Raw genomic sequence first — 13,367 nt, 5'->3', positions numbered from 1 at the left:
ATCAAGGGAAAAACACTAGGTAGGACCCTAGTGTTTTTTTTAACACGCGTTAAATGAGGAAAACACGGATTTAAATTTTAACCCGCTTCTGGATTCGAGTTCTTGTGGGAACGATTCCGGGTTGGTCTAGAACTGTTCTAGATTTAAACCGAATCCTAATGGGCACGCTGCCTAATGAAATCGATTCAGAACGCGGGGTTTCCCCTAGTGGGAACAAGCTCTTAAAAGACTTTTTGCAAGCTCTGACAAGCTCAGTGGTATATCAGCCTGCAGTTAAAAGCAAAAGAGCAAGGTCAGTTTAGAGGGGAAATGATCACACCTTCATTGTGGAAGCAAGATGTCTTTAGTGGAAAGGAGTTAGAAAATAGCTCATCCCCACAGAAGCCACACACATGCAGTTGGTGTGGTGGAGAAGTGAGTGTTAAAAGCGCTGCAGAACAACTGGGGGAGTGTGAAGTGACAGGAAATAGTGAGCAGGGACCGATTCACAAAGTGAGTTAAGGTAGATGAAACAGAACCGTTGACAAAGACCCTAGAGAGAGAAGCTCAGTTTTGATGGCTCTTCCTGTCTCATCGTTTGAAACCACCAGCTTTGGGCTGACCAGAAGTCCACTCCTCTGATCAAACGTCAAGCAACAACTCTATTTTGTTCTCAGAGACAGCATCTTTCGAAAGCAGTCTTTCAGCAAGAAGATTCAAGTAAGGACAGAAAGAGATCTGGTGCTCTCCAACCTTAGGAAAGAGGGAGAATTACAAAGTAGTAAGTAATTTTATTCATACGCCCACCTTGTTCAATATGCATCTTTCCTTTCTATCCTTTATAATTAAGGGGCAGCCTTACTTGCCACTACCCTAAGCCCATCTCAGATAAGGTTCCAGACAGCAACGTGGAGAACCCTCATGTCTTCTCCCATGGCTTCTGAGGGTCAAATCACACCTTAAGGGAAATGCTTATTTCATGCCATTTTGGCACAGTTGCTATCTGCAAAGGAAATAATAATAATAATAATAATAATTATTATTTATATCCCGCCTCTCTACAAAAAGCAAATGGGGCAGCTTACAAAGTTAAAATATACAGTCCAAACCCTCAACCCACCCACTCCTTAAAATACAATTAAACAGTGTGGAATTAAAAACATAAAAACATACTTAAAAACAATATAATAACTGGTGAAGTCGGAGGTCAGCAGATAGATTTTCCTTCCGATGTCTGGAGAACTATTCAGGAAAGGCCTGCTGGAAGTGATCCGTCTTTATAGCTCTTATAAAGCTGTTTAGAGTGGTAATATGACGGATCTCATCCGGCAGACCATTCCACAATCTGGGAGCAACAGCTGAGAAGGTCCTCTGGGAGGTCATTGACAGCCTTGTTTTGCAAGGCTGTAACAAATTTTTCCCTGAGGATCTAAGTGTGCAGGGAGGATTATATGGAAGGAGGAGGTCCCGAAGATAGGTTGGACCCAAGCCATTTAGGGCTTTAAAGGTGATTACCAACACCTTGTACTGGGCCAGAAACTGATGGACAGCCAGTGAAATGATCTTAAGATTGGTGTTATATGGTCTCTTCTGGATGTACCAGAGACCAATCTGGCTGCCATGTTCTGAACTAATTGAAGTTTCCGGGCCAAACACGAGGGTAGCCCCATGTAGAGTGCATTACAGAAATCAAGACGTGTGGTTACCAGCGCATGTACTAAGGTCTCAAGGTCCTTGACTTCCAGGAAAGGGTGCGGCTGGCATATCAGCTGAAGCTGATAACAGGCACTCCTGACCATCACATTCACCTGATTTGTCATGTGAAGCAATGAATCTAGGAGCACCCCCAGAATGCTGTAACCCAGCTTTACCTCTCACTAAAAAAAAAAGCAAGCTAATTTGCAATACAAAGAGTGGGGCAAACACAGGGCTCTAATAATTCTGCAACATGCAGACTGAGGCAAATCCAGTGCTAGGATAAACAGATGTCTTTTACCTCCTGAGGGAGTTGTTTCTAATGATGTGCTGAGTATCATCTATTTGGGGTCTGATGTCCTCATGTGCTTGGCCTGGCCTGAACATGAGGCATGCTGAGTGAAAGGTGGGGAAGCATGTAGAATAAGCAAACATCCCACCACCTCTCCCTCCACTGATGTTGTCCACCTACTACTCTACCTCACACTATCACCATCCACCTACTGGCATCCTGCTATAGACATTAATTGAATTAAGCAAAATATCTTAATGACTAACATATTTCTCTGCTTATCACTTGAGTATAAAAGGATGTATACTGGACATATATGAGCCATCCCCGCATCTCATAAATTGACATGTATACTCCAGAGCAGTGGGCTCTTTTGCCCTTTTCTGGTTCACTCATTCTTTGCATCTCATCATACATTCACATTTTACAGTACTGGTGTATAAGGAGAATGACTGGATACTTGAAAGGCTTCCAGGTTAGAAATATTTGTGGCTGATATCTAGTGCAGCTGAATATGGCCCTAGTGACATGTAATGTCTCTTGAGAGGGAAAAGCACACAGCCAAAGGTTGCTTTGCATTTGCAGCTTCTCCAGAACTTCTTTGCATTGCCAAAAAAGCAACCTGTTTTTCAGGTTAGCTTTTCTATTTTGAACCGAAGCATAACTTGCTTCTTCAGCAGCTGGCATCCAAGCTCCAAAGAAAGCCCTAGTAATATTTTAATAATAATAATAATAATAATAATAATAAAATTTTATTTGTATGCCGCCCTTCCTACGATCAGGGCGGCTCACAGCAGGTTAAAATACAATCAGATTAAAATACACAATACACAAATTAAAATACACAATAAATCAACCCAACAGCAAAAAGCCCCCATAGCCCAACCTCTTGGCCACGGAAGAGGAGGGAGGCCCACAGGATATTTATTCGGGGAATGCCTGTTGGAATAGGAAGGTTTTAAGATCCTTCCTAAATTGGGCCAGGGTCGTAGACGAGCGGAGCTCTGTGGGCAGCGCATTCCAAAGGGCTGGGGCAGCTATGGAAAACGTCTTCCGAGTAGTGGAGACTAACCTAGCCCCAGGCACCTTCAGTAGCTACTGCCCAGATGTTCTGAGGGTGCGAGGCGGAATGTACGGGGAGAGGCGGTCCTTTAGGTATCCTGGGCCCAAGCCATTTAGGGCTTTATAGGTAATTACCAACACCTTATATTGAGCTCGGAAGCGAATGGGCAGCCAATGGAGATCTTTTAAAACCGGTGTTATATGGCTGGTTCTGGGAGCACCAGTAACCAGCCGGGCTGCCATGTTCTGCACCAATTGTAGCTTCCGAGTTTGGTATAAGGATTGCCCCATGTAGAGCACATTGCAGAAATCCAGTCTCGAAGTTACCAGAGCATGTACAACAGTTTCTAGGTCCCTCTGGGCCAGGTATGGGCGCAGCTGGCGAATCAGCCGAAGCTGATAACAGGTGCTCTTGACCGCCGCATTCACCTGAGCAGTCAGGTGAAGCGACGAGTCAAGAAGCACCCCTAGACTACACACGGAGTCCTTCACAGGGAGCGTGGCCCCGTTCAGGACAGGTGGAACCACCGCCATTCCTGGACCAGGAGAACCTATCACTAGTACGTCCGTTTTCTCTGGATTCAATTTGAGTCGGTTTTCCCTCATCCAGCCCATTACTGACTCTAGACAGGCCACAAGAGGAGAGACGCCATCCCCAGTCACTGCATCAGTCGGAGACATAGAGAAAATGATTTGGGTGTCATCAGCGTACTGATAACCCCGCGCCCCATGTCTCCGGATGATCTCTCCCAGCGGTTTCATGTAAATGTTAAATAGCATGGGAGACAGAATGGCTCCTTGAGGGACCCCAGTTTTTAGGGGCCTCTCATCAGAGCACACATCTCCCAGCTGCACCATCTGGGACCTCCCGGAGAGGTAGGAGCGGAACCACTGGAGGGCAGTGCCCCCGATTCCCACCTCTGCCAGGCGTCCCAGAAGGATACCATGGTCTATGGTATCGAAAGCCGATGAGATGTCCAAGAGCACCAGCAGGGACACGCTTCCCCTGTCGATGCTCAGACGGAGATCATCGACCAAGGCGACCATGGCCGTCTCAACCCCGTAACCCGCCCGGAAGCCAGTTTGAAATGGGTCCAGATAATCCGTTTCATCCAAGACCGCCTGAAGCTGGATCGCAACCGCCCTCTCGATCACCTTTCCCAAAAATGGTAGCAGCGAAACAGGCCGATAATTATTATGTACCAGGGGGTCGAGGGAGGGCTTTTTTAGGATCGGTTTTACAATGGCCAATTTAAGATCCGATGGAAATAGCCCATCCCTCAGAGATGTATTAATTATCCGGTGTAACAATGATGTTACCACCGGTCCCCCCTGGGCCGCTAACCATGAGGGACAGGGATCAAGAGAGCAGGTTGTTTTCCGAACACTTCCGAGGATCTTGTCCACATCCTCGGTACTCACCAACTCAAACTGATCCAGTTTAACATAGTCCACGGAGGCTCTGGACGCTTCTACCCTAGGATCTGCTATAATGTCAGCGTTCAGACCTTCGCTTATACGAGAGGTTTTATCCGCAAAAAAGTCGTTAAACAAGTCGCAGCAGGCCTTAGAAGGTTCAAGGATCTGGTTCAGGGCGGGAGGGAGCTGAGTTAGCTCCCTGACCACCCTGAACAACTCTGCCGGACGCGACTCAGCGGACGCAATACGAGCACCATAGAACGAATTCTTTGTTGCTCGTATTGCCTCTCCGTAGTCCTCTAACAGTTGGTCTAGGAGAGCCTTGTCGTCTAAGCAAAGGTGTTTCCGCCAACGGTACTCTAGCCGTCGCAGAACCCGCTTCCTCGCCCGGAGATCTTCTGTGTACCAGGGCTTACGTTTGGAAGCAGGCCTGAGAGGGCGCTTGGGAGCGATACTGTGTATAGCCCTAGAAAGACCGGTATTCCAAATACCGGTGAGGGCATCAACAGAGTCGCCGTCATTTCCAACCGCGAGCCCCTCTAAGGCTTCTTGGAACCTCTCAGGTTCCATCAGCCTTCGAGGGTGGACCATCCTAACAGGTCCGCCACCCCCGGGGGGGATCTGGGTAGAGGCCTTGATTTTCACCTCTACCAGGAAATGATCCGTCCATGACAGGGGGGAAACATTAACTATTTCCGCCCACGGATTCTCCGCATCCGAACAGAAGACCAGATCAAGAGTATTACCCGCACAATGCGTAGGACCCTGTATCAGCTGGGACAGGCCCATGGCCGCCATGGTCTCCATGAATTCCCGAGCCGCACCGGATGGAACATGGCTGGCCGTGAGGGAGATGTTGAAGTCACCCAGGACAAGAAGCCTGGGCGACTCATTTTTATTCCAGTTTCACAAATTATCTCAAAATACACCAGAGTTGGCATCTGGTCTTAGACACCAAAAGTGACATAGCAGATTTGTAAGCCAATTTCCTCATATTTTTTTCTTGGAGCTGTGACTTTAGGCTCTGATACCAAATGGAACAATTGCATAGGAGAGGAGGCTACTCGTTTTCCCCATTCTATTTTTATGGTCTAAATCCCCTTCTACCTTCCTCCATAGCTGCTAGAGTCCAGGAGGAGGGAGTGAAGGCAGTACATCTGAACCTGTGGCAGAAATCCAACTTTTTGTCCCACCCACCGAAAATTGATCAACTGAAATGACAAGGACCTGCCAGCCAAGGACTAGCTTTCATTGAGAGCCAGGCCCTTACCACACGTGGGGGTTTGCAGCTCAGATCCGCAGTCACTCCTGTTCTAGCAAAGCGAAAAGTGATGTTTTTTCACACCAGATCCGGAGTCACTCCTGTCTGGCAATGCGAATTCACGTTAAAACATGATGTTTGCCTTTCCATTGCCCTTCCGAATTGAGGGGGAAGCGGAGTCAGTTTGATTCCAAGCCAGTCACATGATGCGGATTCAAGCAAAGAGGAGTGAGTGCACATTGTATTACCACACCAGAACATACTTTGAGGGTTCAACGATTCGAATCGGCATCTTGCGTATGCTCAATGGGGCTCTGGACACTGTCCTCCTTCCCTGCCCCCTCCTTAGCTGTCATTCTTCATCGGGATGCAGGAACAGTGAGAGGATGATGGTATAGGTGTCAGGTTGGCAAAGAGGACGAGATGAGGATGAATGAGCAGTCAGGGGATGATGGGATGGGTGGCAGGTTGGCTAAGAAGAGGAGATGGGGATGCAGAAGTAGTCAGGGGATGATGGGATGGGTGGCAGGGTGGCAGAGAGGATGAGATGGGGATACAGAAACATGCAGGTGATGATGGGACAGGTCACATGGGGTCACTTGGCATTAGTTCGGGTGATGGAAGAGGCAGAGGATGATGGGATAGGTTGCAGGGGCTCACTGGGGCCATGATCAGGATGCAGGAGCAGGCAGGGATGATGGGATGGGTGGCAGGTTGGCAGAGGGGGTGAGAAGGGGATGCAGGAGCAGTCAGGGGATGATGGGATGGATGGCAGTGTGGCAGAGATGGGGATGCAGGAGCTCTGAACTCTGGACAGGTAATATAGTCTTTAAATCTGCCTCTGGAATCTTATCTCTACTGCCGAACTATATTCCTTAGCTCAAGTGTGTGTATGAGTGTATGTTATATATGCGTGATTTCCCTCAATAAATTGTTAATTTATTTTTACTAAGTACTTGTCTGTATCCATTCAGTGTCTGAATAGCATCGGAAATAATTGAACAGTCAGCACTCAATCTGTAATCCATGGATTCAAGCGGGTCTGGTTCCAGGGCACACACATACAAACACACACCCCAAAATCCATGGATGTTCATCCCAGTGGGTCCTTGAGAAAGAAAGAAAGAAAGAAAGAAAGAAAGAAAGAAAGAAAGAAAGAACTAAGCACTTACATCGGAGAAGACCCAAAGGTCTCATGGCCTTTGGAGCGCCTGTGGCCCCACTTTCTGAACCACTCCCAAGGCGAGAGAAAAATGAGACCCAAAGAACTTGGGATGGTCAGTGACACAACCCCCTTCCCCACGCTTGACCTCCCCTCCTCCTCCTCCTCCTCCTCGGGCCCACTCACTTTGCAAAGACCCCTAGTACTTCTGGGCATGGTGTCAGCAAGAAGCCAAGGTGAGAAGGACCCCTTCCGAATCGCCTAATCTCCAATCTTTGACCCAAGCCCAGAAGCCAGGCCAGAAACCAACTGTTGGTTGGGTTCAGAACCATCTGGGGTCTCCGGGACAACAATGTAAACAAACATCCAGAGCAAGAAATGGAACCTTTTGGAAGGAAAATTCTTGTTCTGGCACTGCTCCTCTGCCATGATGGGGTGTGTGTGTGTGTGTGTGTATAAATGGGGGGAGCAAACCTTGCTCTTTCCCATTTTATAAAAGGGATGCTGTTTTTAAACGATGCTGTTTTTATTTGTGTCTTAATGCTAGTAGTATTGCAATCATTTTTTAAAAAAACTTTTGGAATCAGTGTTTTAGCTTTGTCTTCTTAAATATATTGTAACCCGCCTTGAATCCCATTGTGGGAGAAAGGCAGGATAGAAATCCTGGAAATAAATAAATAAATAGAAAATAAAATAAAATGACTACCCAATTGTGTGGAATAATTATACACACACACACACATTTCTACCCTGTAGAAACGGTGCAGTTTCATGCCAATGCAATTGCTGTGGCTCCATCCAACAAAATCCCAGGATTTGTAGTTTGACGAGGTCCTTTTGGCCTTCTCTGTCAAACTACAAGTCCCAAGATCCTGTAGGATGGGGCCAGGCAAGGCAGGCTGGTCTTTGGTGTGTCTTCAGGTCTTGGGATGCCCCACATTTCTGGGACACTCTCAGTGAGAAGGAATGCCTACATTTCTCCTGTTTGTCCAGGTTTTGGACACAGGTGATAACTCTAGGAGTGCCGTCTCCATAATTTAGGATAATGATGGCGCTCTTGTGATCTCTGAGAGGAGTGGGTTTCTCCCCATTCGAGGTGCAAAACCTGAATTTTTGAAAGGTCATTCTATGGTTGTTGAGGCTCTGTGTTTCCTAAAACAGGCTTGGGGGATTCACTGTCTATAAGCCATGGTCACTGCTTCAGCTGCTCGTGATTTGCAGAGCTTGGAAAATTTTCCTCCTTAAATTACAGCACCCAGATTCTTGAGCCATAACACTTGGCATTCTGAAAGTTGTAGTTCAGGCCCTTCCCTATGTACGTGCTGGTTATTACGGAGTCCAGACAGCACCACTTTGGCAATCCTGAGGTTTGCAGAAGAAGGAAAATAGCCTCACACTGTTTAAAACTCGTCAACAACTTGGGGAGGGCAGCTTGAGTTGAGAACCTGTGGAGTGCCTGCCGACTGTTAGGGATAGAAAATGGTACATACAGATGGTGAAATGCCACCCCTCTTTGTTGCGCAACTGTGCAGCAGCATCCACACGTGGCTGGACAAATGCACACTCAAAAAGGAGCCGCTCTAGGAAAACCCTCAGAAAACAGTGGAAGATATTGGAGTTTATCAGACAAGGGGAATTGGAAGCATAATCCGATGTCAATCTGAACACAATCATGGGGTTTAACGTTATTGCGTGATAACTCACTACACACAAATTCGGGCAATGGGAAGTTGGGCATGGCAGAATGGTGATGGAATAGATGGCCCCTGGGGTCCTTCCAACCATAGGATTTTATGATTGCATGATTCTAAATGGGAAGGAAAGGAAAGAATTTGTTAACCAATGGGTTTTGCTGTGGGGAGGGTTTTCCGTTATAATTATAAAATGGCCAAATTGTTATTATAAGTTAGATCTGACTACTGTATAACGTCTTGTACTGTGCATTATACCATTGTTTTCTTCAATAATGTTTCTAGTTTAGACCCGGTTCTACAACTTGACTTTTTGGACGGAGCTCTGGTGGACCAGGTTCTGACACTTAAACCTATTACCTCCTGGGCTGCTATCCATAACCTGCAAGAATGTCTCTCTGACTTCTAAGCCTTGGCCATTTTCTTCACCAATCCGTAGAGGGCCATGTCCTCTTTGGAGATGTTCTCAATTTGCAAGATGCAGTTGTCTCCTGGGATCTGCCTTCCATTGTAGCCATTTTTCCTGTGGACTTTCAATCTGGTTTAAATTCATAGAGGAAGATTTCCATGTAAACCTCATCGCTGCTCTTGAACCACAAGCAGGAGGTCAAATTGTTCTTGGATTTCTCTGGGGTCATAGTGACCATCTCTCAAACCAGAGGATATTCTGGGACCATCGTGATGTTGATGGCGATGTTTTTAGTGGTTTGAGAGTGAGGCAAGAAGAAAGAAGAATTCAAGATGTGGGCTGGTGAGGGGGGAAAGAAGCCAAAATTCAGTTTCTGAGAAAAGCCAGAGAAACTACCCGTCTTATTTCTATAGGCAGAAGAGACCTCCCAATTCACATACCCAGAGGAATGGGAAGGTTGTGAAAGGAACATTTATCTTGGCCCACCACAGACTCATTTGGTGAAGACAGTGTCTTCTTGGTGCATTCTCCCACCCGCTGGAACTCCCTGACACAAGAGGCTAGGCTGACCCTATCCCTGTTTTCCTTTTGTCATCAGTCACAAACCTTCTTGTTTCAACAGGTTTTTAAAGTGTAAGCAGGGAATCTTCTTATTGGAATGTGTGCTTTATTATTTTTATTTTTACTATGCCCGTGTGTGTGTGTGTGTGTGTGTGTGTGTGTGTATGTGTGTACACTGGGCCCTTGTTATTTGCTTGAGTTTGGTTCCAGCCCCCCCCCCCCCCCCCCTGGATATCAAAATCTGTGGGTGCTCAAAACCCATTAAATACAATGGCATAGTGAAATGCCATCCCTTATATAAAATGGCAAAAGCAAGGTCTGCTTTTTGAAATTTATATATATATTTTAGAATATTTTTCAGTCTGTGGATGGTTGATGAGATTTAAAAAATAATTGGATATGGAGGGCCAACTGTATCTATACATTTTACCCCTGAGTCTCCCTCTCTCTTTGCTGTCCCACACCCACACATTCAACACTGCACCCCGTCCCCACATCATCCCCAGCCTCTCACCAGCTAGAATCAGGCTCAGCCATGATCTGTCACAGCTGCTGGTCTGTGTCTCCATGATGTCCCGGCCATAGTGAGAGATGGTAGAGCCCTAGACATGCTGGAAGGGGAGGTTTGGTGCCCAGCCTGAGACCAATAGTCCCTGGGACCCCCTTGTGGGGTCAGTCCAGTCCAGGCTTCCCTCCCATGGGCCTAGGATAACTCACTTTAGCTTCCCCATCCTTTATAAGCTAAGAGGAGGAGGTCATAAAGGGAGGTCTCAACCATTGTGAGGTGGGGCCCCAGGTGAGAAGATTCCTCTGAGATGGGCATTCTTTACAGCCATGGGTGGATGGGCAGGTGGGGGGATGGGCCAGTGACAATGGGGAGATAAAACTGGTTCAGGTTTTCATCCAAACTTTATAAGAGCTGACCAAAGAGCAAACCACCCCTCATATAATGAAATTGAGCATGTAATGCATAGCATTTAATGACATCACCTGGGAATTGTCTGCAAATCTCACATTATGGCCCGGAAATTTCAGGGCTTAGAACAATCCTGAACTGGCAAACATATCTGTGTAGCGCTTTCTCACTTATCCTAGCATTTAGTTTGCAAGAAGTTCCATTTCATGCAGTGCTTTCAGACATTTATTCAGCCAGGTGTCATCTGACAGGATAAAAATATATTCCGCCAGCTCATTGAACAGGAAGCATGCCCATCTTTGGGTTCTAGAACAGAGCCATCAGGAGTAGATAACTAAACATTGAGATACGATGTAAATGTTAAAATTCAATCAGGATTAGCACAGGGAATGCTTACAAACGTAAACTAAACTCACAAAGGTCTTTGTATTCATTGGGAGAAAATAAAAGGAGTGTTCACTCAAGTTAAAGTCTGAATCATGGTTTGAAGATTTGACATAGCTAGGAGTATTATGAGAAACACAGGACGTGTTAAATGATTAAGGGTTGTATTCTTCTTTTGTTATTTAATTAAATATTTTTCTTAAGAGTTAATTAAATACAAAGATATACTTGAAAATCTCACCTGTACAGCTTGAGAAGTCATAGGTTTGTATGTCGATATTGTATGTTGATATTTTTATATGTTGAATAAAAAAAAGAGAAATGTAGGAAATGACTAAAGAAAAGCTAAAAACGTGTAGAGAGATCTGGTAGCACCTTTGAGACTCACTGAAAAACTCACTGTAGAGAGTTTGGCCCCATACAGACAGGCCAAAATAAAGCTGCTTTAGGTCACTTTGGAGGTATGCTGTTTAAATTATGCATGTGTCCTAAGAGTCCGGAAGCCACACCAAAGCCATGATCCAGTCCTAAGGACTGGAGTGCAGCTTCCAGACTCTTAGAACACATGCATAATTTAAACAGCATACCTCCAAAATGACATGAAGCAGCTTTCTTTTGGCCTGTCTGTATGGGGCTTTTGTTAGTTTTATGTCTAAGACTGAACATGTTTGATGTGCTGCTTCCCCTCTCTCCTTTAGATGAGGGCTATGAGATCTTGTCCAACTTGCTTGAGAATGTTGTATACGAATGCCGGCCCTGCTGTGGTAGTGACAAGGCCAAGTGGCGAGAGGTCCTCAGCTTAGAGCTGCGCAAGAGCCTCCAGCAAGTGCTTCAAGCACTAATAAGCTCCAAGTGTGCCACCTCATTGCTCCAGTGCACACAGGTATGGTTTCAGAGTCATCTATAAGCCCTATCCTCCTCCTTTGTTTTCTCTAGTTTTGCATGCAAATGTCAGAGTCAGAGCTTGGGAAAGTTATGTTTTGGACTACAACTCCCAGAATCATCCAGTACTGCTTTTCAGGCTTTGGTTGTATTGAAAGAGACAATCTTGGCCCAACTACAGCTACTTGAGAGCCATTCTTTGACACTCCATGTTTGGGCTGAATGTGTTCACATAGCATATCTCTTTGTAATCTGAGTCCCCACTTATGACTCAGAGAAAGTTGGCTGTTATTTTAAGAGGACAGAAGCCAAACCGTAAAGTTGCGGATACAAGTCAGCCTTGAACAATTGTTTGTAGAAAGATCTTCTAGCACCTTTGAGACTAACTGAAAAAAAGAAGTTGGCAGCATGAGCTTTTGTAGACTTAAGTCTAGGGAAGCTCATGCTGTCTACTTCTTTCTTTCAGTTAGTCTCAAAGGTGCTGCAAAATCTCTCTACACCTAATTATTAGTCATGCTGGCTAGGGATGATGAGCATTATAGCCCAAAATGTCTGAAGAATGCCAGGTTTGGAAAAGCTGCATCAGAGACAACGGCAGGTAAATCCGTAAGAACAAAGCAGCACATAATAAGCACAATGAAACGGTTTATTTAAGGGGTGAAGGAACAAAGAGTAGAAAAGCATCATTTAAAACATTGAGGAAAGTTCAGACACATTATGCATTGTCTCAGTCTGCAGGAACATGTCTTGCTGCTCTTTCCAGAATTGCATCGCTGTTGACCTCCTGTCACCAATCAGCCTGGGGCAAGCTAAATGTGTCACCCCATTCGGGGATGTAAGTATATCTCCGAGCATGGGGTGATGTGTAAAAGTCTGTGACACTCAGAAGCAAAACACTGTACCAGAGGTCTCCTTGTTGGTGTGTTTTCTCCTAATTCCCAAAGGCCAGATCCTGTTGGGTCTGCGCGAGCTTTGGCTCATTCAGCCACTTTTGCCACCTCTGGCACATAGATTTATTCCTGTGTCAAGTCACACAGGTGTGTCAGATTCTGGTCTTCTGTTTCTCATCTTATACTGGGCGTATTCAGAGGCACTCCTAGCCATGCAGTCTTCTTGCAATGTAAAGCCAATTGAAGTTGCGAAAAGCGTTTCAGCTAATTCTTCCTCTTCCCAATTCTTTGCCACAAAGTGGCAAACTCCTTCAAGGCAAAAGAAGTTCATTTCAGTTGCATGCTGAGAACAGACAAAAGAGCTATACATCTATTGGCCAACCAAAATGAAAAACTCAATGTTCTGTGCCTAAAAAAAGGTGTAGTTAGCACCGCGCAGGACAAGGGCAGCCTAGGTCTTAAGGGAAGTTAACTTTCTGTTGCTAATGGGATGGAATTTCATTACCTGTCTTTTATTGCCCTTTGTCCACAATTCCCAGATGGCCAAGAAGGGATGTGGCCTTTGCCTGCATTGATATCCTTCTAGAAAATCTAGACCATCCTAACTGACAACAGAATGAATTCTGAGTCAAAATGTAGGCCACAGACTCTATCATCATTATGTAGAATTCAAAGACATAGCCGTGTTAGTCTGAAAAATCAGCAAGCAAAGGGATCTTGTAGCACCTTTGAGACTAAATGAAAGATAGAAACTAATAGCATAA

The 13,367-nt window shown here is 45.6% G+C and overlaps 1 protein-coding gene across 1 annotated transcript in view; it reads right to left on the bottom strand.

Annotated features, from left to right (window-relative positions):
* Positions 1 to 12,377: 12,377 nt before the first annotated feature.
* LOC121927174 overlaps positions 12,378 to 13,367 on the bottom strand; it is a 39,249-nt gene continuing 38,259 nt past the window's right edge. The window contains exon 5 of the mRNA XM_042460788.1: positions 12,378 to 12,912. Coding sequence (XP_042316722.1) covers positions 12,743 to 12,912 — 170 coding nt within the window. The 3' untranslated portion in view covers positions 12,378 to 12,742. The remainder of the gene's footprint in view (positions 12,913 to 13,367) is intronic.

The sequence above is a fragment of the Sceloporus undulatus genome, chromosome 3, assembly GCF_019175285.1.
Source record: "Sceloporus undulatus isolate JIND9_A2432 ecotype Alabama chromosome 3, SceUnd_v1.1, whole genome shotgun sequence".
NCBI classification, from domain to species: Eukaryota; Metazoa; Chordata; class Lepidosauria; order Squamata; family Phrynosomatidae; genus Sceloporus; species Sceloporus undulatus.
The sequence above is the reverse complement of the archived record's forward strand: the minus strand, read 5'-3'. Positions and strand labels throughout refer to the sequence as shown.